Below are 26,469 nucleotides of genomic sequence, written 5' to 3' on the forward strand. Positions count from 1 at the left end.
TTCTCCCACAGAGCCGCTGTGTGGGTTGAGATCGCCAAGCTTTCGGTTAGCAGCTGAGTGCTTCACCATTGCACCACCAGGGTACTTAGCACAAAATAAACACTCAAAACCATAGCAGTTATGATCCTTTTTTTTTTCCTAGAGTATACGGCACTTATTTTTGAATATCATTTTTTTGTAAAGAAAAAGGAATTATAAGTGGATCCGTTGGTATTATTATCAGAATGATACACACTCATCTACAAAAACATTTCCTAACTTCTTTATGAAACTCTCGCCAATGGGGAATACTGCTCTTTGGTTATTTGAGAAAAATGATGAGAACTTCATATGATTCACTTTCCTTAGCCTATTCTCGCTGTTTTGAACCCAGTATTTATTGTTAGGTTTTGGGGAAAAGAGCCTTAGTAAGTTTCATTTCTGCTAGTTTTAACGATCTCTGTGCCCACCCCTGCCAACACCCAAGTGCTCCAACCCAGAGGATTTTACACATGGAACAGGGCAAGAGGGCTCCTCTGTATATTTCTCAAATTTTTAAAATTAATTTTGTTGTTGAGAGTATACACAGTAAAACATACGCCAATTCAAAAGTTTCTACATGTGCAGTTCACTGACATTATGTTCTTCGAGCTGTGCAACCATTCTCACCCCCCTTTTCTGAGCTCTTCCTCCCCCATTAACTCACTGCCCCCTAAGGTTCGTATCGAATCTTTCGAGTTGCTCTTGTCACTTTGATCCCATATAGGTAATTCTTAAAAGAGCGTAATGCCCAAGGCAGACATTCTTATTCTAGTTAGGCTAAGCTATTTTTTGGTTTTAATAAGACTTTAGAAGATATTTTTGGTTTAAGGTTTAAAGATTTTCTCAGGGCAATAGTTTCAGGGGTTCATCTAGCCTTCATGGTTCCAGACAGTCTGGAGTCCAAGAAAATTTGAACTTCTGTTCTGCATTTTCCCCCTTTTGGTCAGGATTCTGCTATGGAATCTTTGATCAAAATGTTCAGTAATGGTAGCTGAGCACCATCCAGTTCTGGTCTCATGGCAAAGGAGGCAGGTGTTCATGGAAGCAATTAATCACACATTGCCATTTCTCCTCCTATTCCTGATTCTTCTTCTTCCTCTGTTGTTACAGGCGAAAAGAGACCAATTATTGTGCCTTGGATGGCTGGCTGCTTTTGCAAGCTTTTAAGACCCCAGGAACTAGGCAACCAACTAGGAGGCAGAACACAAACACTAAACATGTTATTAGGCCAATTAACTGGGATGTGCCATGAAACCATGACCCTAAATTTCCAAGCCAAGGAAACAAATCCCATGAGGTATTTGGTTGTACGTAAGCAGCCTCAGCAGCTACTTCTTTTTTTTATTGTCATTATCATGTTATGGATTGAATTGTATGCTCCAAAAAGGTATGTCAACTTGGCTAGGCCATGATTCCCAGCATTATATGATCGTTGACCTTTTTGTTATCTGATGTGATTTTCCTATACATTGTAAATCCTACCTCTATGATGTTAATGAGCAAGATTAGAGGCAGTTATGTTAATGAGCAGGGAACAGTCTACAAGATTAGGTTTTATTTTAAGTCAATCTCTTTTGAGATACAAAAAAGAGAAGACCAGAGAGATACGGGGACTTCACACCACCAAGACGAAAGAGTCAGGAGAATAGTGCGTCCTTTGGACCTGGGGTCCCTGCACTGAGAAGCTTCTCGACGGGGGAAGAATGATGACAAGGATCTTCCCCCAGAGCCAACAGAGAGAGAAAGCCTTCCCCTGGAGCTGGCACCCTGAATTTGGACCTCTAGCTTCCTAGGCTGTGAGAGAATAAATTTCTCTGTTAAAGCCATCTGCTTGTGGTATTTCTGTTAAAACAGCACAAGATAACTAAGACTATGTCTATCGCTCAACTTTTGCCAGTTCAACTCGCTTCAGGTGTACAACTTATTGACAGCACTTAAAATAACCGGCTGTGCAACCCTACCCTTAAGCAATGTGATTTTTCCATCACCGTAAACCAAAACTCATTACTCCATAAGCAATAACCCCTGCTTTTCCCCTCCCCCTCGCCCTTGGTAACCACTAATAAACTTCGGTCTCTACACATTTGCCTTGTCTTGTCTTTTTATGTAAGTAAGGTCATACAATATTTGTCCTTTTGTGGTTGGCTTATTTCGCTCAGCGTAATGTCTCCACGCTCCACCCGTACTGCAGCATGTATCAGGAGTGCATTTCTCCTACTGGCTGAGTAGTCCATTGCATGTACATACCACGTTTCTTTTCCTCTGGACATTATGAAAGAACCTTCTCCACTCCCCCAAGGCCTCCCCATTGAGGAGTCACATCACTTTACATTTAGGACCCTGGTTCTTTTTATTATTATTATTATTGTAAATATGTAACAAAACATCGGCCATTTCAACATTCTTCACATGTACAATTCAGTGACATTATGGTCATCATGTTGTGCCACCATCATCATTACCTGTTTCCAAATTTTTCCATCACCCTTAACAAAAGCTCAGTGCCCTCTAGGCAATAACTCCCCCTTGGCCCCTTCCATCCCACCCCTAGTAACTACTAATACACTTCGGAGTCTATACATTTGCCTATTCTATATATTTCGTATAAGTGGGATCACGTAATATTTGTCCTTTTGTGACTTATTTCATTCAGCATAATGTTTTCCACCCACATGGTAGCACGCATCAGGCCTTCATTCCTTTTTATGGCTCAGTAATACCCCATTGCATGTATGTATCACATTTTATTTATCCAGTCATCCTTTGATGGACATTTAGTCTGTTTCCACCTTTTGGCTACTGTGAATAGTGCTGCCATGAACACTGGTGTACAAGTAATCTGTTTGTGTTCCTGCTTTCAGTTCTTTCAGGTATCTACCTAGGAGTGGAATTACTGGATCACATGGTACTTCTGTGTGATGCTGGTCTTTGACAAGTCTTCTTATAGATCTAATTCTGAAAGTGCTATCACATTCCTAGCCTCAAACACATGGTTTTTCAGTTACTTCACTTACTGAATTCCTCTTCTTGACCTCTTATATCCACACCTGTTTAGAGAAAACTGAACACAGAAGATCACAGCAAAACACTGAAACGGCATTCTAATTTTGAAAATTTTTAATCTTCTCGTGCCACACAACAATGAGCTATGGTGTGTCACCAATCTGTAGTGTAATTAACTTCTCACCTTTTATTCCTTACGAATTTACATATCCAATTATCTTTCTATTTAATTTCCCATGCTTTTGCTAGGGTGACTCAAAACTTTAACAAGAAAAGACTCATTTAACGACTTTGCAGTTCATTTGTAACCAGTCAGTTTTTTAAGTTGTTTTTAGGATTACTGAACGTTGCTGAGTAACACTAATTCCTGGCAGGATTCACGGAGTACTTAAATTACTGGTCCACCAGGACAACCGCTGAAAGGACTTCGTGGCTGAAATGACACAGTGCGTCGGGGCTGCTGATACGATGCGGCAGGGCGAATTATATAAAAACAATGCCGATCTTCAAGCCGACTCTCTTGTCAACGGCTACGCACTGGTATCTTTAATCAAGCAGGCACCAACTTAGATAACAGAGCACAAGCACTGAATTTGCTCCACTGGAATTTCGGCTTTCTTTTGGGAATTCGGCATCTAGTTCTACTTTTTCTGTCAAAGTAGGCACAGTAAATAGTCTCCTAAAGGGAGGGGCATTCTGATTTTGGAGTCCCTGGGTGGTTAATGCACCCACCTGCCAACTGAAAGGTGGGAGGTTGGAGTCCACCAGAGGTGCAGTGCCTGGAAAGAAAGGCCTGGTGATCTACTTCCAAAAAATCAGCCACTGAAGACAGTTCTATTCTGACACCTATGGAGTCAGAACCAACTCCATGGCAACTGGTTTATTCTGGTCCCATGAGAACCCCAACCTGCCAAGTTGCCACAGCAGCAGAACGTGAATGTGGACAGACTCAGAACACGCTGCCGCCGAGCGCCTGCCGTGGGGTGGAGAGCATTTTAGGGCTTCGGGCTCGTCTGTCGGATGAGATTTGTTTTATTTCGCTGATTTATGTGCTAAGGTGGCTTTTCTAGTCACTAGGAAGGCAAACTGAAGCTGCGACTGCGTCAGCTGTCTTCTATTCCTATCCTCAGCAGTAACGGACGTTTCAGAATCGAACAGCAAACAGAGGCTACTTGGCTCCTTGTTCAAATACCACTGGTAATGGCAGAAAATGATTTGTTTTGTGAGGAAAGAAGGGAGATCACCTTTGTTTTTCTTAGCATTTTGGGAGTTGAGACCACAATTTAAGACAATCTGATGTAGTTTGTTCCAGGAATTATCAAATACTCTGCTTGCATATCAAGTTAGGACTGAGGTACTTAAGACACGAGCCATATGCTATCAGAAAGCAATCTCATTCAAAGGCAGAGTTGAGAAACACAATATTAGGAGAATGTATTCAAGCAGAGACATTACAATATCATTTTTTTTTTTTCTAGGCTCCCATTCCGAGGGCACTTCTATTTTGAATATAATTTAGGATACGGCCCAGCTCTCTGATTTATGCAAAAGGACATAAATCCACAAATCTCCCTGGTCTACTTTCATTTTTCAGTAAGGAGCTGTGTGCAGCTGCTGTTTCTTGCAAAATGAAAAAAAGAGTGGAAGTGGCAATGGAAAGTGAATACTTATAAAGGGCAATCATTTCTTCTTCATCAAATCCATCAGGTCATCTTCTATTCCTTTCTCACTCAGCTCATCTAAACTGTAGTACCGATGAACAATTTTTTCGGCGGTGACCACCACCACTCGCAGCCCATGGGTGTCTTTGCCCAGTTGGCACCCGATGGCAGATGACACCACCATGTCTAGGTCCTGGTAGGTTCCTCCTGCGTTCCTGTGGTAGTGGCCTGAGAACACAGCTTTGATACCTGCAGGGAAGGGAAAAAGACATTGTGGAGGACAAGGATTTCCATCTAGGTAACTAGGGGGCTCCAATGTTTTGGGTTTTTTTTTAATGCACTTAAAAAATTTGTTATTTATTTTTATTGTACTTTAGATGAAGGTTTACAGAACTAGCTTCTCATTAAACAATTAGTACACACATTGTTTTGTGACCTTGGTTGCCAAGCCCACAACATGTCAACACTCTCCCTTCTCGACCTTAGGTTCCTTATTACCAGCTTTCCTGTTCCCTCCTGCCTTCTCGTCCTTGCCTCTGGGCTGGGGTGTCCACTTAGTCTCATTTTATTTTATGGGTCTGTCTAATCCTTGGCTTAAGGATGAACCTCAGGAGTGACTTCATTACTGAGCTAAAAGGGTGTCTGGGGGCCATGCTCTCGGGGTTTCTCCAGTCTGTCAGACCAGTAAGTCTGGTCTTTTGTTTTTTTGTGAGTTTGAATTTTGTTCTGCATTTTTCTCCAGCTCTGTCTAGGACCCTCTATTGTGATCCCTGTCAGGGAGGCTCCAATGTTTTATTCTGTGAACAATGTATTGTTTTATTAAATGCATAAGGTTATTCTGTATATGGAGTCCCTAGGTGGCACAGATAAGCGCTCAGCTACTAACTGAAAGGCTGGCAATTTGAATCCACCCGGGGGAGCCTGGGAAGAAAAGGCCTGGCAATCTACTTCTGAAAGATCACACTGAAAACCCTACAGAGCTCAGTTCTACTCTGTAACACATGGGGTCACTATGAGTAGAAACTGACTTTCCATTAACTGACCTTTTTTTTTTTTTAGTTTTATTCTGTGCATGATAAATAGCAAGGCAGCTTATGCGATATCCAGGATCTTTTCAAGGGTCGTTCACATACACAATAACACATCTGTCACATAGCACAAGAAAGTACTGGGGGACAAGAAGAGAGAAGGAAGATGAAGTGAACAACTTTAGGAAAGAAAAATGAGGCTGACGGAAGTATTTTGAGGCCCTATATCAACATACATTCGATAGAAGTTAGAAGTTATTAAAAATAAGGCTTATGGAGTTCCAATCAAGATAGTACAGTATGTTCACCATCTGACGCAACTCCTCCGTGCCAAACTTATAGCCACGATAGACAAAATATAAAAAAGAGAACCAGAAGACGGAGTTAGGCTTAAAACAAAATAAATATCTCCACAGCCCAGAAACAAAAGAGAAAGTCGACGTAATGAGTGGGATTAAAATGTTGCTTGGGAGCTAAGCTCTTGTAACCTACACTGCAAGTATTCTCCGGGTGGGAAGTAAAGCTCGCCTCCCTGCTTGAAGTAGGGGCTGGGGAGAGGCGCCTCTGTTTCTGGAAGGAGGTCAAAGAAACTGCCGCTGCCTGGGTCTAGGGCAGTGGTGTGCTGTTGAATGTTCAATAAGCACTGTTGTTGGCAGGCACTGTCTAGTTGATTCTGACTCACAGCGACCCTATGTGACAGAGCAGAACTGTCCCGTAGGGTTTCCTAGGCTGTAATCTTCACGGGAGCAGATCGCCAGGTCTTTTCTCCTACGGAGCTGCTGGTGGGTTTGAACCACCAACCTTTTGGTTAGCAGCCGAGTGCTTAACCATTGTGTCACCAGGGCTCCTTTTTAAGAGCACAGGTAATAGTGATATATAGTAAAATGGTAAAATAAATAGAAAGTGATAAGTTTTGAGTATTACCTTTGCCTTTTAATGGAAACCCTGGTGGTGTAGTAGTTAAGAGCTATAGTTGCTAACCAAAAAGTTGGTAGTTCGAATCCACCAGGCAATCCTCGGAAACCTTGTGGGACAGTTCTACCCTGTGCTATAGGGTTGCTATGAGTTGGAATCTACTCAATGGCAGTAGGTCAGTAGGTTGCCTTTTAATATAATTTATTTAATGGTAAATTTATATAAATTTATTTTTTACCGACGGCTGTTTAACCACCAGCTCAAAAAATTCCCCCAGATCTCACGATAGTCCTCACGAGTCGTTATAAGCCGGCTAGAGCACACCACTGGGATAGACATGTGGGTCCAGGACAGAAGGACAGACACAGGCTGAAGTCTAGGAATTGAAACATGTTTTCCCAATATCACTGTGGGGCAATGGCCCTAAACCACCATTATAAGACCTGGCGCCAACACAGGGGCTAGGGTAGAAGCAAGCAAAACCACTAGACAGGAAGCAGTTAGTAAGGAGAAACAATGAGGGGAAAAATAAAACAAACAAACGAAAAAATACCACTTATTCAAACTGGATCTGTGATTAAGAATTCCAAAGCCCATGAGGGAATCTCATGCTAATTAGGACAGTCTACAAACTCTTCAATCAGGAGCATGAATTCACTCAAGATGAAATTAATTACATATAACTGTCTGGCAAAGATTTAAAACAAACATACTTAGGGTATCAAATGAGATTAATAAAAGGCTAATATACCCATAAAGAACAAGATGTTGACAAACAAAACAAGCATAAATCAAATGGGAATAGTTGGGGATGAGAAACTGGAAATGGAAGATAAAAAAGTGACAAAACAATTAAAATTTAAAATAAAACAACCCTAAATAAACAGCATAAACTCTATACTGAGCACTAATCAAAGAGAAAATTAGTGAATTAAAAGATAGAATTGAGGAAATGAAGCAGAAGACAACACAGAGACCCTGACACATGTAATATGAACAAGCAATTGCAAGAACCTAAAATAGATTAAGTGGTATCAACAGATGCTTAAGAGGAACTGGAAGAGGAGAAAGGAGGAAATGATTGTCAGAATTATGTGAAGAAATAATAGATGAGAATGTTCCAGAAATAAGGACACAGGTCCTCAGGTAATAAGTATTACCTAAAATAAATACAGATTAATTCATACTCACATATATCACAGTAAAATTGTGGAATATCAAAGAAAAAAATCTTTAAAAAATATCATGGAGAAAATATTATTTACAAAGGAGTGACGATTAAAACAGACAGCAGGTACTTCAGCAATAATCCGACATATCAATGTGATAATGTACTATACTTACAAAAGAGGTTCCCATTGGGGGAAACTGAGGGTGGGAGGCAGAATAATGTCTCTCCCCTCCAAAGATGTCTTAGTACAAATGCCTGAAACCCATGAATATGTTATGTTTCATGGCATGGGGGTATTAACATTGCAGATAGAATTTAAACTGCCAATCAGTTGACTTTAATATAAAGAGATTACCCTGGATTATCTGAGTGAGCCCAATGTAATCACAAGGGTCCTTTAAATGTGGAAGAGGGAGGCAGGAGATTGAGAATCAGAGAAGGAAATGTCAAGAGAGAAGCAAGGTTGGAGTGATGTCACGTGAGGACTCAGTCTGCCATTTGCTGGCTTTGAACATAAAAGGGGGCCATGAGCCAAGGAACACCGGCAGTTTTTAGAAGGTGGAAAGGGCAAAGAAACAGATTCTTCCCTAGAGCCTCCTCAAGGAACACAGTCCTGCCAATACCTTGTTTCTGGGAAATCAGTCACACACCTACTCAGCTGACTTTTTAATTCAGCATTATACTTTCGGGAGGTACTAATAAACGTGCTTTTCACTGTTCCATAGGATTCTTCTAGCTCTGGTGGCCTTTACCCAAACGTTCTTTTCTTTTTGTATCTAGTCTAATACTCATTACCTAACCCATGCTCTTTTCCTGTAACATATCCCTATTAAGAGTAATCTCTGAGTCGGTTTATCAGAGGCCTTTTCCACTGCAGCAAGATTATAATAAATCTTTCACATGTGCTCACTGAAAACAAAACAACAACAAATGAAGAAAAAGGAGGTTGTAAAAAGATAATCTAGGAAAATTAAAAGAAGGGTAATGCCACAATGTTAAAATCAGATAATAAAAAAAGACAGAGAGAACTTAAGGGCAAATAATTTAGGATAAAGAGGGATACTAAATAATAATTTAGTAACTACACCAAGAAGATAAAATAATCATGAGTTTATAAGCATCTAACAACCTAGCCTCAAAATCTATAATGCAAAAACTGATAGAATTATAAAGATAAATTGATCAAATTGTGAATATATATTAAGCCGCAAAATAAGTCTCCACAAATACCAAAGCCCTAAATGTGATTAAAAACAACAACTTTAAACTGTTAGAAAAAATATATATACAGAAAATCTTTTTGACTTTGGGTAGAGAAGGATTCCTTAAACAAGATCCAAGAAGCCAGAAAGAAAAAGAAAAGCGATAACTTTTACAATCTTAAAACTGGAAACGTCTCGATACTGCAAAAACTCAACTACAAAAAGACAAATAACCCAATTAAAAAATGGGCAAAAGATTTGAACAGACACTTCACTAAAGAAGACATTCAGGTAGCTAACAGATACATGAAGAAATGCTCACAATCATTAGCCATTAGAGAAACGCAAATCAAAACTACAATGAGATTTCATCTCACACCAACAAGGCTGCCATTAATCCAAAAAACACAAAATAATAAATGCTGGAGAGGCTATGGAGAGATTGGAACACTTATACACTGCTGGTGAGAATGTAAAATGGTACAACCACTTTGGAAATCAATTTGACGCTTCCTTAAAAAGCTAGAAATAGAACTACTATACAATCCAGCAATCCCACTCCTTGGGATATATCCTAGAGAAATAAGAGCCTTTACATGAACAGATATATGCACACCCATGTTCACTGCAGCACTGTTTACAACAGCAAAAAGATGGAAGCAACTAAGGTGCCCATCAATGGGTGAATGGATAATTATGGTATATTCACACAATGGAATACTATGCATCAATAAAGAACAGTGATGAATCTGTGAAATATTTCATAACATGGAGGAATCTGGAAGGCATTATGCTGAGTGAAATTAGTTGCAAATGGACAAATATTGTATAAGACCACTATTATAAGAACTTGAGAAATAGTTTAAACAGAGAAGAAAATATTCTTTGATGGCTACAAAAGGGGGGAGGGAGGGGGGTGGGAGGGGGACAGTCACTAATTAGATAGTAGATAAGAACTACTTTAGGTGATGGAAAAGACAACACACAATACAGGTGAGGTCAGCACAACTGGACTAAACCAAAAGCAAAGAAGTTCCCAGAATAAACTCAACACTTCAAAGGCCAGCGTAGCAGGGGCAGGGGTTTGAGGACCATGGTTTAAGGGGACATCTAAGTCAACTCGCATAATAAAATCTATTAAGAATACATTCTGCATCCCACTTTGGAGAGTGGTGTCTGGGGTCTTAAACACTAGCTAGCGCCATCTAAGATGCATCAATTGGTCTCAACCCCCCTGGATCAAAGGAGAATGAAGAACACCAAGGACACAAGGTAACTACGAGCCCAAGAGACAGAAAGGGCCACATGAACCAGCGACTACATCATCCTGAGACCAGAAGAACTTGATGGTGCCCGGCTACAACCGAAGACTGTCTTAACAGGGAACACAACAAAGAATCCCTGAGGGAGCAGGAGAGTAGTGGGATGCAGACCCCAAATTCTCATAAGACTAGATTTAATGGTCTGACTGAGACTGGAAGGACCCTGGTGGTCATGGCCCCCAGACCTTCTGTTGGCCCAGGACAGGAACCATTCCCAAAGCCAACTCTTCAGACAGGAATTGGACTGGACATTGGGTTGGAGACGGATGCTGGTAAGGAGTGAACTTCTTGGATCAGGTGGACACTTAAGACTATGTTGGCATCTCCTGCATGGAGGGGAGATGAGAGGCTAGAGGGGGTTAGAAGCTGGCGAAATAGACACGAAAAGAGAGAGTGGAGGGAGGGAGCAGGCTGTCTCATTAGGGGGATAGGAATTGGGAGTGTGTAGCAGGGTACATATGGGTTTTTGTCTGAGAGACTGACTTGATTTTTTAAACTTTCACTTAAAGCACAATAAAAATTGAAAAAAAAAACTAGAAACTTTTCTATAATGAAAGACATTAGATATAAGGTTTTCACTTTTAAGTGAAAGACTGAAAAAGTTACAACACATATATCAGAGAGCTCCAGAATATATAAAGAACTCCTAGAAAGTAAGAAAGAAAAAAGGCCAATGGGAAAATGGGCAAAGAATATGAACAGGAAATTTACATAAAGGAAAATATAAAATAGCCATTAATCATATCGAAAGATGCTTAATCTCAGTGGTGATCATGGAAATGTAAATTAAAATAAAGATTCCATTTCATGCCCATCAAGAGAGTAAAAATATAAAGGTTTGATAACACTAATGAAGAAATGTCAATTTAAACCCTGCTTTTCGGGAGAGTAAATTGGTCCACCACTTTTTAGAGTGGTTTGGCACAATGCAGTAAATTCAACGACCACCATATTCTCTGACCCAGTAATCTACTTCTGAAATAAAAGCTTATGGATCACAATGGTCTGATCCCTTTGTGCATGGGGTCACTATGAGCTGGGGGCCAAGTGACAGCAGCTAACAACAATTCCACAAGTAGAGGCATTTCCAACCCTTAAGTGAATGCTTATTGCAGAAATATTTACAATATTTTGAAAAGTGAAATAACCCAAAGGACTGGATGAAAAAATACTATAGAGCAGTGAAAAGGAAATGTATTAATAGATCTCAAAAGTATAACATAGAGTAAAAAATTTAAGATTCTAAACGTAGTATCTTATTTATGTAAATCTAAAAAACAACACATATGGATATAGCAATATGCACATATCATAAAGAAAAAAAATCTGTTGCCCACAACTAGATTCTGACCCTACAGGACAAAGTAGAACTGCCCCATAGAGTTTTCAAGGAGCAGGTGGTACGAACTGCTGACCTTTTTTGGTTAGCAGTCGAGCTCTTAACCACTGAGCCACAAGGACTCCAATATGTACATAAAAATATTAAAAACTCATCTAAAGAACATCCATCAGATCCACTCTGGAGAGCAGGGAAGAAGAGGAGGATTGGGAAGGGTGGTAAAGAAAGACTAGCAGGGAAAGAAAGAAGGAAAAAGGAAGGCAAGGGAAGAGAAAGAAAGACATGAAGGAGATATGTTCAAAATGTTTACAGTAGTTGCTCCTGGTTGGTAGGACCCCAAGAGACTTGAAATAGAGTTCTCACAACCATAACCCTGTGGTCTGGCAAATGGGCAGCCCACCTGTGGACAGGTGTGGTCATCTGCCGGCTGTAGTGCAGAGCTACCAATGCACATGAAGGTGACTCAGCTCCCCTGCTTAAAACAGTCAAAGGTGGGGAGAAGCAGATATTTTCATTTACTGTTATGGGAACGCAAACAGACATAATTTATTTCAGAAGGCAATTTAGCTTTATCTTCTCACATTTTACTGTGTATTCCCCCTGACCCAGCAAAACCATTTTGGTAGAAATGTATGCTTCCGAAGTACCCATGATAAATAAAAATGTATGTGTGTTATGTCTGCAGGTATAAATATACAGTACCATGTTCACTGAGGCTGTTGTAAGGTTCATTTACAGGAGACCGGGTAAATTGTAGTACATGCATTTAAAAAAAGGTAGTTTTACATGTACTGGCATTGAAAGACTCCAAATACATTATTTAAGTAAAAACAGCAAGCTGTCAAAAAAAAAAAAAACAAAAACCTGCGTGATCCTGTTTTTGTGGGATAAAGATAATGTACATTTGAGGGTGTGTGCACATAAATTTGTATGCCCCAACCAAATGGGTGAGAGGGATAATTCTAAACTGCTAATAATTGGTGATTTCATGGGTAAGAGGGATAGGAGTGGTGTTAACAAGGGAGGGGGGCTACTTTCTACTTTTTTTAATTACTACAGTATAAATGTTTATAATGATCATGAATTGACTGGGTGAACAGGAAGAAAAAAGGGGATCGAGGTGATCTGAACAGTGACAGACTAGGGTAGGGACAAACGAAGGGATGGAGCTGGAATTCTCTGCCTCCTTGGAGGGATACTAGGGCCGAAGCATGCACCTGTGGGGTTCAAAATCTGCAGCTTGAGCTGCAGGGCTGGGTGCTCCATAGGTCCGAGCCACAAATGGAGGACTGATCGACAAAGGCCTCAGAGGCTGTGGATGGAGATGGCTACTTCCCCTCTAGTCTTCCTGGGCTTTCCCAGCCTCATGCCTGTGCATTCCGGGGCACCAATGGGAGTATGTGCCATTAGACCAGCCTCAGGGAGCTCCTAATGGCTGGACAGAAAGCACTTAGCAGCATTATTACTTTTTTTGTATGCTAAATTATGTTTATGAAACTTAGCTCTTTATGCCTAATTCATAGTTGCAAACTGTACTATTTCGGAAGGAATGTTTGGCAATTTTGAAAGTAGCTCGTATTAGCCATAATTAGCTGTAAAAATTCATTTATGTTTAAATTTCATGCCATATTTATTGGCATTCGCAGAGAGAGGAGCATTAAGGGTCACTGTTCAAGTGATCGGTAGGATACTCAGAGCGGACCTCACCGGACCGGAGACAGCTGGGCTTCTCGGTAATATCCGTGTTCTCCTTCCTGCCCCCAGGACTCACTGCTTATTCCTAATGTCCTGAGTCACAGAATCACTTGAGGATTCTTAGATTAGCAAAGGTGCCTAAAGGGTACCTAAATGAATCATTTCTTTTAGAAGGATCAGCACAAAGCTGGTTCCTATGAGACGAAGGTTAAAGATGTCCCAAATGTCCAACTTCTCCAAGCTGCTGTACCACTCCATTATCTCTAACATCAACAGCTCCCTTTCCCCTCAGTACTCTGCTTCCAGTGTTTGGGTGCCCTAATTCACTACAAGGTCTCACACAACTCACGATCCATACAAAGGAAATGGCTCACACAGTTGTGGAGGCTGGCAAGTCCCAAATTCTTGGGTATGGTGGGCGTAGGCTTCTCCCTGGCCATCAGTCTCTGCCCAGATGCACTCAGCTTTCTTGCTCTTGGGCCGGAAGCCCACTGGGCTGTCTCCTGTGGGTCTCTTCTTTCTTGGTGGTGGTGGGCCCTCCTCTCTGCTCTGGAATTCTCTCTTTTAAGGCAAAACTGATCAGTCCCTTTGGTGGGCCACAATTATCTTATTTGCACAGCCCTGCCCAATCACCGGAAACTCTGATGGCGTAGTGGTTAAGCGCTACAGCTGCTAACCAAAAGGTCGGCAGTTTAAATCCACCAGGCACTCCTTGGAAGCTCTATGGTGCAGTTCTACTCTGACCTATAGGGTCGCTATGAGTCGGAATCGACTCAACCGCAACGGGTTTTTTTTTTTTTTTGGCCCAATCACCTGAGTGGGAGCTACAAGACCATGGTGAGAAAAGCCATACGAAGTAATCCACCACACCACAGTATCAGAAGTAAAGATGAAAGAGACCCCAACGAGCAAAGCAAGCAGGTTCAAAATCTGAAAACACCAGTTGCCAACTGTGGCCCAGAGACCTTACAAACCTAATGCAAAATCATACAACTAGAAAACAGGGTAGCCAGGACTGAAACTCAGGGACTTGATAACAGAGCCCATGCTCGTAACCAGCTTTCCAAACTCAGGTTCTTGTTTGCTTTGGGTCGTTGGGCAAGTTACCGAGCCTTTATGACCTCTCTTTCCTTCCTCATTCAATTCTTGGCCAGTGCGCCTCATACACAGCCACTACTTGTCTGTCAGTGGGGCCCTGTGTGTTGCTATGGTGCTGAACTGGTTTTGGCTGAGCTTCTAGATTAAGACAGAGTACGAGGAAAGGCCTGGTCATCTACTTCCAAAAATCAGCCAATGCAAACCCTATGGATCACAATGGTCCGATCTGCCACTGATTATGGGGACGGCGCAAGACCAGGCAGTGTTTTGTTCAGATGCGCGTGCGGTCAGCATGAGTAGGGGGTTGACTTGATGTCAGTTAATAACAAGATGAATAATAACACCACCTATCTCACGGGTAGCAGAGAGGTTTGGAGATGGGCACCGATGTCTGTAACAAACATCCATGGTAGGTGTTCATCATCCCCCCAGGAAGTTTTCTCCAGGGGCAGGGCCAGGTGTTCCCTGCCGGAGGGCGATACAGACACCGCGGTTAACCTGGCAACATCCGGACCCAGTCCGAGTTATAACCCTGTACCTTTTCATGCTGACAGGCTGAAAGGACTTGTAGGAGGACTTTTTACCCATCTCAGCTTTCTACTAGCTTTTGATAGGGAAGCATTGATTCACAACTCAGTGCAGGTAAGGAATGCATTAATAAATCATGGTTCCCTTGACGGGGGATTGATTTTAGAGGTGTTTTCAGGAATTGTGCAGAATTTCCACTCGGGCTGTTCATCAGTCATCTGTGGTCGACATGCCTCTATGGTTCCTTAACTGAGTATTACATACAGATTGTTTTTGAATTATGAACTCCTGTAAGGAGATGACAAGCATCTTCTTGAATTACCACCAGCAGAAGAGCTCGCGGCAAAGACAGCCACTGCGTCCACAGAGGATGACTTCCGTGGAGTTGGCTTTATATTTATTTCTCCATGGTATCAAATCATAAAGACATTATAAAAGCTATTTTTAAGTCGTCTTGATTCAAATTCATTTCAAATCAATCAGAGGATTCTGATGCCATCTCCATATAATTTAATATTTTAATATCGGAAACTTGCTTCCAATCAAGCAGGAAACAGGATGATGACAGGCAATTCTGATGTTGAACACTGGCTTCTGTAATGCCTTGCTGTTACTTACGTAGGCCTGGAAGATGTAAACAAATTCTAATTGGACAGTTTTTATTTTTATCCCATCTGAGTGTATGTTGACGAAAACGCCATGAATCTTTACGTTGCCAGCTGTTAACAGTGAAAATCGTGTCGTAAATCATTAGTCACACTCAATTTATTCTGCCTTAGCAGTTGGCAAAGAATGTGACTCATAAAAAAAAAAATGAGAAGAAAGAAAGTTTGGGTTGAAGGTACAGAAAAGCAGGTATAAACTTCCCCTCCTGCAGGTAAAGAGATCCCTCGGCAGGCAGCCAAGACTCAGGCCTTGAGACAGGGATCCCAGCCACTGGGCAGTGGTCTGGGATGGCCACCGGGCAGGAGAGGAGAGACAGAGGTTTCCTAAACCAGTTTGGGAGGTGCAGGCTGCTACTACAAGAAGGGGGAATGGGGAATGTCTGCTAATGGGTACGGGGTTTCTTTCTGGGGTGACGAAATATTCTAAAATTGATTGCGGTGCTGGTTGTATAACTTTGTGAATATACTCAGATCTACTGAATTGTACAATTTAAAAAGGTGAATTTTATGGTAAGTGAATTATATATCTCAATAAAGCTGTTGCCCCCAAAAAGGGGAATAATGATAATAATAGTAATACCTTTCTTTTACTGAAGATCTACTAGGGGCCAGATACTAGGAACGAGGCTCTTTACACGTATTATTTTTAATTTTCGACATTTTAAAAATATATTATTGTCTATGGGCAGGGGGAGTTAGCCCCTTTGTCTCAAGGTGGGACCAACTCTGTGGTGTAGTTTGTGCTCCGGAGGCTCACCAGGGGTCAGGCTGAAGTTGGACTCCAGCTAAGACTGCATCCTTGCTTGGCTTTGTTCTCCTGCCCTAACCTGTTTCCTCACTGCCTGTCTTCTGAAAGCCCCCACTCACATGGACTTGAATCCCTGACTCAGGCTCTGCTTCTAGAGAACCCTAGCCAAGTCAGCGATGCCACTATCATTCCATTTGTGAAATGTGGAAACTATCCAGAAGTTTAGTGTTATGGATTGGACTGTGACCCCCAAAATATAGGCTGAGATCCTAACCCCTGTACCTAAATATGACCCTGTTTGGAAACAGGGGTTTTATTTTGTTGTGTTAATGAGGCCATACCAGAGTGGGGTGGATCCTAAACCTAACCACTTCTGAGCTGTAAAAAGAGCAGACTAGACACAGGGACACAGTGGGGGTAAGACAGATGACAGGGGACACCAAGGAACTCCAAAGACCTCCCAAGGTCATGGACAAGGAAACATCCTCCTCCAAGAGCTGGTGCCCTGAATTTGGACTTCTAGCCTCCTGAACTGTGAGAAAATAAATTTCTGTTCTTGAAAGCCACCCACTTGTGGTATTTGTGTTACAGCCCCACTAGGAGACTAAGACATGAAGTAACACACATTAAGTCTCATGGGTAAGAGGTGAATCCAGGCCACTCGACTTCTCCCCCTGCCAAACCAACCAAACCAAACCCAGTGCCGTCCAGTCAATTCTGACTCATAGCAACCCTACAGGACAGAGGAGAACTGCCCCATAGAGTTTCCAAGGAGCACCTGGCGGATTCGAACTGCCGACCCTTTGGTTAGCAGCCGTAGCACTTAACCACTATGCCACCAGGGTCTCCTCTCCCCTGCCACCCCAACTTAAAAAGCAACAAAGCTTTCTATGAGGGCTTCAGCTTGCTAACGCAGCTTTAATGTTTTCTTTCCATTATTTGCCTTTACTGTTTTTGCTGCCTTCAGATGCAATGCACGCCTTAGGAGAGCCGTTGAATAAACTATGGTACCTACACACAGCACAGCCGTAAAAAAGGATGAGAACAATCACTATGAACTGACATGGAGTGACTTCCAAGTAAAACTACTGAGTGAAAAAAGCAAAGTACAAAGAGTCTACATGATAGGCTACCTTTTGTATACGAAAGAAAACAAGAACGCATATGCATACGCACACGTGACGTGAGCAATTTACCCGACAATGAATCAGATACAGATTTCCAAGATCCCTTGCACATAATCAAATAGTAAAACGACTTAGGTAAATCTGGGTAAATGGCATTTTCATTTTTGCGGCTTTTCTGTAAGCTTGGAAATATTTCCAAATAAAAAGTTAAAAAAAAAAAGCAAATGCATATTGCTAAAAATAAACTTTGTAAAAATAGAGCGTAAAAAATGGAAAGCTCCTGTAACCCCTCCTTCCATCTGTTCGGTGTCTATTTCCAGATCATACAAATATTAGCTATAGATCTACAGACATACACATATAATTTCTGTAAAATTTTTATATATGTGTACTACGTATGTATGTAGTTGCTGTTGTTAGTTGCTGTCAAGTCTATTCCCACTCATGGCGACCTCATATGCGCAGAGCAGAACTGCTCCATAGGGTTTTCAAAGCTGTGGCCTTTTGGAAGCAGATCTCCAGGCCTAGCTTCCAAAGTGCCTCTGGGTGGGTTTGAACCGCCAACCTTTCGATTAGTAGTTGAGTGCTTACCACACAAATCTGCTGCGGGGTTCTAAGAAAGGCTGCATTTCTTTGAGCAAGTCCTCTTTTCTGCCTCTGAGTGTTGTCAAGTCTGAATGTGGTGCCCAGAATGATATAATACACATATATAAAAACACAGGATTTCACAAAAAGGGGATATGCTAAATACAGACTTGTAACTTGTTTTTATTCACTTAACAATGTCTCTTTTCATTATTCCACCCAGAACATACAGCTCTCAGAGCTACCCTCTAAGATCTTGAAAACCGGGATATAAAATCTAGGCTGGTAAATTATCATATATATTTCAGCAATAAAAATACTGTAATTGGGGGGCTGGATGGTTTCAGAGCCTTTTGGCCCTACAGGGACTGCTCAGGTACATGGGGTCAATGGGTTAGTGCCACTTCCCAGAGGGCATTGGGGACCCTGGGGCAGCGGCCTCTCCTGGGAGGAAGAAGCCTGGTCTGGGCAGCTACAGAGGTGGATCTCAGGAGAAGGGCCCAGTCTGTTCCTGTCTGCTGCAGGACTGTTTGCACAAGAGGATCGACTCTCTGGGGTTGTGAAGCACCCAACCCAAGCAGCTCTGCCTCTGTGTGAACTGGAGGGGTGAGTTGGGCATATCTCCTATAGGAGCCAAGCCACTACCTTCTGAAAAGTGGATGTGAGAGGCTGGAGAGAACTCCCTTCCAGCTGGGCTGGACCACTGCTGGAAACCTGGGCTCATGACGCTCCTTCTCCTTTGGGTGCTACCTAACAACCGAACATCTGGTCACCTCCCACGTTTGCTCAGATGTCTGGTCCATGTGATGTGAAACATCTGGCTTGTCTTCAGGCTTCATAGGTTCATCTTAATATTTCCTTTCTTCTTCCCTTTTTTTTTTTTTTTAATGTTTTACTTGGTAGTATACTGAGTTGAACAGTGTCCACCAAAAATTCATGTCTACCTAGAACCTGTGAATGTGACCTCATTTGGAAACAGAGACTTTGCATACATTAGCAAGTTAAGACGAAGTCATGCTGGATTAGGGTAGGCTTTAAAGCCAACATGATCAGTGCCTTTACAAGAAAGAAGAGTGAAATCTGGACACAAAAACATTCTACCCAGGGTAGAAGGCCAAGTGAAGATGGAGGCTGAGACTGTAGTGATGTGTCTACCAACAAGGATTGTGGGCACCTACCAGGAGCTAGGAGTGAGGTGAGGAAGGATTCCTCCCTAGAGCCTTCAGAGGGAGCATGGCCCTGCTAACCCCTTGATTTCAGACTTCCAGCCTCTACAACTGTGAGAGAACAAATATCTGTTGTTTTAAGTGCCCCACCCCCGGCCCCAGTTTGTGGTACTTTGTTCCAGCAGCTCTAGTTGAGTCATACAGGTAGAAACCAATGGCCCAGGTGTAGAAATGAGCTTCCCCCAGGGCCAGCTCAAACCCTACAACTTGAAAAGAGTTCTTCTTTTTCTTTGTTTTAAGGTATTTCCAGTTTCCTTCCCTAAAAGAAAAGAATAATAATAGCCATGTAAATTACACTTTTCTTGCCTCACCTCTGTAACAATCAGCAAAAACTATATGCTTCCACTTTCAAGGCTCCTCTTAAAATACAAGAAGGTGGGAGTGGGGTGACATTACAGTTCCTGACAGCAGAGAAGGGGCCCAGAGAACAACCAAGGACTGTATATTTTCAGCTTAATTGGGATGAAAGTGGTTCTACTGCACAGGTTCTGGGGAAGAAGAAAGGATGCAAAGAGATTCATTGGTCAGACCAAGCCCTGGAGACAGCCGAGAGGTACCCATGTTCCTGTTTATAACACAGCATCTCCCACATCCAGTCCACCTTACAAAGGGCAGAAGCCCTCCCACCCTGCTGGGGCACGCTGGCTCTCACGCTCCAGGGAAAAGAGCTGTGTTCTAAGGAAGTAATTGTTCTTCAAGGCCTAGAGATGCCTGCCCACCCTTCAGCCCTTCACGTGTCAGAGTCCCAGGAGTATGATCACAGCATAGCGTCACTTCCCCACCCCAGACTCAAGGATTCATTCTGCTCCCATAAACTTCAGACTCACTTTCCCTTATTCCTTTTCTACAGAGGAGGCAATACTCAAACTTTTATTTATTTTCCCCTTTCTTGGTGACTTGGAAATTCAAAATCTGTGTGAAATATGGAAGAGGAGGGGGCGTACTTTATTAATACTGATATTTGTTTGGTTGCCAGGGAAGCAGTGGCAGCTAGGAGTGGGAACCAAGGGTCAGCTGTCCAAGGGCAGAATCTCAGCATGGGCACTTCCAAGCTGTGTGAGCTTGGCATGTCCCTTAACCTCTCTGAGCCTCAGTTTCCTCATTTGAAGGCAGGATGAATGCCAACCATGCCCAGGGTTCTTGTGAAGATCAAATGAGAATCAGATACCTATCCAAGGTGGCACTGCAGGAAGCCATGTGCCACGTACTCAGTCAGCCTCAATAATTATACCTCCCTCTCATCCTTCTCTAAGTAAGTGATCAGGTCTTTTTTTCATTCTCACAAATTACATCTTTTTTGCTATTCATAATTTCCTCTTTATTTTTAAAAGAGGATAGCTGGCTTGCGTATGCAATGGAGTGGGGGCACACATTAAGGTTTCAATCCAGAACGGACAATTTTCTAGATTTCCATTACCCAGTTTCCATGCCTGATCCTAAACACAGCTGTCAGGATAAGAGGCTCATTAAAAAGATTGTTTTGACTGATGGAATGTTCGTGTATCAAATTGGAAATCCGTCCAAAAATACTCGAGGGAATAGACAGAGGTGGTGGCTAGCCACAGGGAAGGAAACATTTTGCAGAATGTTGAAAACGAAATTTGACAGGGAAAAAGTACTTTACCTCTGCCTGGGAGGAGATGGAGTGGCCACCCACGTGTGAGGACCTGAAGTCCGTCCGTTTCTGTGTTAGTAACTGGAGAAAGAGGGGTTCTAATCAGGTAGCGATCCCCTGGAGAAGGTGGCGTGAGTGGAACTATCTCGCGTTTCCTTACAGAAGCCTCTCCTCCTCTGGATTTCAAGGCACCTCTCTCCTGTTCCTGCTCGGCCTGCTTCTAGTGCTCTTGATGGTACCTCCCTGGGGCTCTGCCCATGACCTTGCCTCACCCTTCCCTGCTCTCTGGATGACCTTAGCCTCTGCTGTAGCTTCCACGACCCTGTCTGCCAGTGATTCTGAATCATTTTCCAGGCTTAGTTCTTCCACTGCTACCCTCATGTCTCTACATGATGTCCCCACAAGCACGGCAAACTCAACTCACTTGCCCTCTTCCGCCCAGTGTCTGCTCCTCCTCTTGTGGGCTTAACAGGAGCAGCACCCACTGAGCCACCCAATCCAGGGATGTGACAGTCACCCTACTCTCTCCCTCTTCCTGGTCCATGCGTCCTGCCATCAGTACGTCTGTCTGATCCACTCACACCTGCTCTCTCCTCTCTACCCTCATGCAGCCTTTCATGGTTGCTGGTCTCCAAATTCTGCCTCCCCGTCTTGCCCTCCTCTCTGGCCCAGATGTGGCAAGATTACATTCAGCTACCAGGGGCTATGGTGACTTAAACAAGACTGTGTGTGTGTGTGTGTGTATGTGTGTGTATATTATCTATCTCATAAAAAGAAATGAGACGTGCAGCCAAGGTTAATGCAGTCACCAAGGACTTCACTGAGAGCCCAAGCTCCTTCTATTTTCTGCCCACTACCCCCACCCCGCCCACCACCTCAGCTTGTGGTTTTGATTTTCAAGACCGTGAGATGGCTGCTGGGCTTCCAGGTAGTATACCCAAATTCCAAGCAGGAAGAAGAAGGAAGGGCCAACAAAAAGCTTTCCTGGAAGCCCTGCTTGGTAAATTCCAGAACTGGGACATATGGACATAGCTAGCTGCAAGGGGGTTGGAAGAGGGAGTGTTTTCAGCTGGTCACACTGGCACCTTGAACAAAACCAGGGTTAAGAAGCTCGATTAGGAAGAAGAAAGAAGAAATGCATATTGGACAGACCGAACAAGGTAAGCTCTCTAAAATGCAAAACCTGACTGTGCCATTCCTCCACTTATAACCTGTCATGGATTGAATTATGTCCCCCCAAAATATCTGTTAACTTGGCTAGGTCATGGTTCCCAGTATTGTATGATTGTCTACCATTTTGTCATCTGATTTGATTTCCCTATGTGTTGTAAATCCTATCACTGTGATGTTAATGAGAAGGATTAACAGCAGTTATATTGATGAGGTCTACAAGATTAGACAGTGTCTTAAGCTGATCTCTTTTGAGATATAAAAGAGAGAAGAGTACAGAGAGACACGGGCACCTCATATCACCAAGAAAGCAGTGCTGGGAGCAGAGCGTGTCCTTTGGACCTGAGGTTCCTGCGCTGAGCTGCTCCCAGACCAAGGGCAGATTGAAGACAAGGACCTTCCTCCAGCACTGACAGAGAGAGAAAGCCTTCCCCTGGAGCTGATGCCCTGAATTTGGACTTGTTATCCTACGAGACTGTGAGAGAATAAATTTCTCTTTGTTGAAGCCATCCACTTGTGTTATTTCTGTTATAGCAGCACTAGATGACTAAGACACAACCTTTCCATGGTTCCCCAACACCCATATGAAGAAACCCAGTCTCCTTAGAATGGCACCTCAGCCCATCCTGACCTGGCTCCTGCTTCCTGTCAGCAAACACGACTACTCCACCTGGGCCCTACTCTAGTCACAGCGAGCACCTTCAGTGCAAGGTCGGGCATATGCAGGGCTGCTCTACGGCCCTGGCCTTTGCCCATGCGGTACCTCTGCATGGAGTAGGCTTTCCTTCCCACATCTGCCTGATGAGCTCTTATTCATCCTTCAAGACCCAGATCACTCCTTTCCTCCTCTGGGAAAACACCCCTGGCCAAGCTGAACAGAGTTGATTCTCCTTCCTCTAGGCCCCTCCAATTACACACACATCCCTCTACTCTTTTCTTGTAAGTTCTTGTTCCCGTCTTGGTTTCCTCTACTGGTCTGTGAGCTCCTTAAGGGGCAGAGACCAAGTCTATGCAACTCGATATCCATCCCCAGATGACCAGCAAATAGCTGCTGCTCTACAAATGATCGATGGTGAAACAATGGAAGGATGGACGGATGACTGGATAGTGACTAGTTGTATGAAACTTGTACAACCCATAGCTGCACTTTAGTAGGTGTCCTGGGGAAGAAATCCAAATTTCCCTGCTTTACTGGTGTTATCAAAGGGAAAAGGAGAGTTCCAGTATTTTCTGATACTACAAAAGAATTACCATGTTTCTGATAGAACAAGGCCTGATGATACTAACATGAGGGTGTCAGAAATAGTGGAATGAGCACTGATGTTGAATCTCCATTACTCAAGTGCCAAATGACAAGTTACTTCACCTCCCTGAACATCCGTTTCTTCAATTTTAAAAAGGGTAAAAGAGATCCTTTACTGAGTTGTCATGACCTTCTCAGATGATGTTCAAAGCCCTGGTTATGCTGGCTATCACAAACTGGGGATACAATCAGAACCGTTTTGAAATAAGGTATGAATGTGGTGATTTCTTTCTTCCTTGTTCTAGGAGTTACTGTTGGCTGCCTTCCAATATCCATACCCTTCCTTTTCCTCCTTCGCCAAAGAAATTCTGACTTTGTTCTAGGCAGGCAAGCAGTCCTCCTACTCCGGGAGGCCAGAGGCTTCAGGGGAGTCTGCCTTCATCCCCAGAACCAACATCGAAGCCAGCTGTGGTGAGTCTCTTCCTGTAGTCACTTGGGGGAGGAACGGGCCTGTGGCCCAGGTCTGGATACACAGATGTGAAAGGGAATCTGCTGGGGGGTCCTGGGAAAGGTTGTGTATCTTTTAGCAAGTCCTCCTTTCTGCCTCTGGGTGTTGTCAAGTCTGAACGTGGTGTCCAGAGTGGCAGCAGCCATTGTGAGAAGAAGGTCCGACCTACGGAGTGAGCCACACCAGGGATGGCAGGGCAGAATCCCGAGAAGAACTTGACCATTGAGCTAGCCAGGATGACAACCCGAATCACATGTCCCATTTGTGTGAGAGAATTAAAAAAAAAAAAAAGTTCTTGACGCTGACTCGTGGTGACCCCACATGTGCTGGATTAGAACTGTGCTCCATTGGGTTTTCAAGGGCTCATCTTTTGGAAGTAGATCACCAGGCCTTTTTTCCAAGGTGCCTCTGGATGGTCTTGACCCTCCAACTTTTCAGTTAGCAGCTAAGCGTGTTAAACATTTGCACCACCCAGGGACTCTGCATGAGACGAGGCCTTATTCTCTGAGCCAGGCAAGGTGGGGTTTCCTGTTATAGAAAAGAGTAACCAACAGGACCCTCTTCTTTCTAAAATAGTCTCTCCCTTTGGGGTGGGCAATAATCAGTTTTTGAACATACCTAAGTCTTCCTTTGGATATTCTTTAACAGAGTTTGCAGGCCACCCAAAGGTCCCAGGGAGTTTTCCTTTTAGAGCTGGGATGCGGTCAGATGCTGCTAGAGTACTGTTGCATCACTGGTCCTCTTGGCATCCTTTCTCCTGCCTGTGAATTTGCCTTCCCAGGAACCATGCATTCAACAGGACCAAGGCACAGATTCAGGCAGTGTTGCCGCACAGTATTGGTCAGGGAGGGGAGAACAGAGGTGGGGAAGGTGACACGCAGCCTTAGGCCATGTCTGTATGATAACTTGAAGGCAATTTGGAAGTGACAAACAGATAACACATACTGGACAAAGAGTGTGAGTTATTAAAAGACCCCAAACATGAATCAGGGCCACAATAGATGGAGCCTGAAAGAATGGGAGAAAAAAGTGGAACAGAACCTCAAACTCTTAAAAACAAAAAACAGTTGGACTGGTTGAGACTGGAGGACTCCCAGAGACTACTGCCCTGAGATACTCTTCAAACCTTGAATGGGAACTGAACCCTGAGGTCACCTTGTAGCTAAATAAAAAATTGGCTCACAAAATTATGAGTGTCACCAGTAAGTACTGTGCTGCTTTAGAAAGTCACCTCTATGAGACCAAACAGTCTACAATACCTTAACACAAAGAGGGCAGGGAAACTAGATTAGTGGAAACAGAATAACCAGAATAAAAATAATGAGAATGTTCACACATTATGAAGAATGTAACCAATGTCACTGAACTTGTGTAGAAATAGTTGAATGGGAAACTAAACTGCTGTGTAAACCTTCACCAAAAACACAACAAAATACTAAAAAATAAATAAATAAAAGATCATGAACTTGGTCAACCGAAAACAAAAAAAGAAAATCTAGCTGAACCATTTCTGTCCTTTGATTTAGATTTTCAGTCTTTCACTTGTGACTAGAAGAGACCCGCAAGGTGTTTTCAGTCACCTCATGTGCACGCAAAAGCTGGACACAGAATAAGGAAGACGGAAGGAGAACTGATGCCTTTGAATTGTGGTGCTGGCCAGGAATACTGAATATACCGTGGGCTGCCAAAAGAACGAACCAATCTGTCTTGGATGAAGTGCAACCAGAATGCTCCTTAGATGTGAGGATGGCAAGACTATATCTTACATACTTTGGACATATTATCAGGAGGGATCAGTCCCTGGAGAAGAACATCACGCTTGGTAAAGTGGAGGGTCAGTGACAAAGAGGAAGATCCTCAACCAGATAGACTGACACTCTGGCTGCAACAAAGGACTCGAGCACAACGATTGTGAGGATGGCGCAGGGCCAGTGTTTTGTTCTGTTGCACATAGGGTGGCTATGAGTCGGAACCTACTCGACCACACCTAACAAAAACGACAAAGAAGAGACGACGTGGGGAGAATGCAAAGTGGCAGATTTCTTTGAAAAGAATGGATGGCTGTATAACTGGTATCCTTAAACGTAAGTACCAATTGCAGGCTGATCTTAAGTACCTAGACCAGGGTTTGGCAAACGACAGTTGTCCATCCGTTTTTATGGGGCCTGTGAGCTAACCATGTTTCCTATGTTCTTAAACAGTACTTTTTAAATGGCTATATAAGTGTCTGTGTAATATCCTCAGTTTTGCCTCTGGTAATTCACGCCCTAAGGAGCCCTGATGGTGCAGTGGTTAAAGCGCTCGGCTGCTAACCAAAAGGTCAGCAGTTCGAACCCATCGACCACTTTGTGGGAGACAGATGTGACAGATGTCTTGGAAGCCCTATGGGGCAGTTCTCCTCTGTCCTATAAGGTCGCTGTGAGTGGGAAATGACTTGACAGCAACAGGGTTTTTTTGTTTGTCTAATCCATGCCCTGAGCTGATTCTCTGGCTCCTTTTTCGGTAGAGCCCTCCCTATGCTCTATTCTAAGGCTCCATAGCTGGTCACACCAGCTCCTTCCCAAAGAAATCCCTGAAGAAGGGTTGGCGGAAGAGTGGA

At 43.1% G+C, this 26,469-nt stretch overlaps 1 protein-coding gene across 1 annotated transcript in view; it reads right to left on the bottom strand.

Annotated features, from left to right (window-relative positions):
* Positions 1-2,163: 2,163 nt before the first annotated feature.
* The window catches only part of CPPED1 (calcineurin like phosphoesterase domain containing 1), a 134,712-nt gene continuing 110,406 nt past the window's right edge, over positions 2,164-26,469 (bottom strand). Inside the window, exon 4 of the mRNA XM_049902700.1 lies at positions 2,164-4,934. Coding sequence (XP_049758657.1) covers positions 4,705-4,934 — 230 coding nt within the window. The 3' untranslated portion in view covers positions 2,164-4,704. The remainder of the gene's footprint in view (positions 4,935-26,469) is intronic.

Source organism: Elephas maximus, chromosome 12 (genome assembly GCF_024166365.1).
Source record: "Elephas maximus indicus isolate mEleMax1 chromosome 12, mEleMax1 primary haplotype, whole genome shotgun sequence".
In the NCBI taxonomy this organism is placed as follows: Eukaryota; Metazoa; Chordata; class Mammalia; order Proboscidea; family Elephantidae; genus Elephas; species Elephas maximus.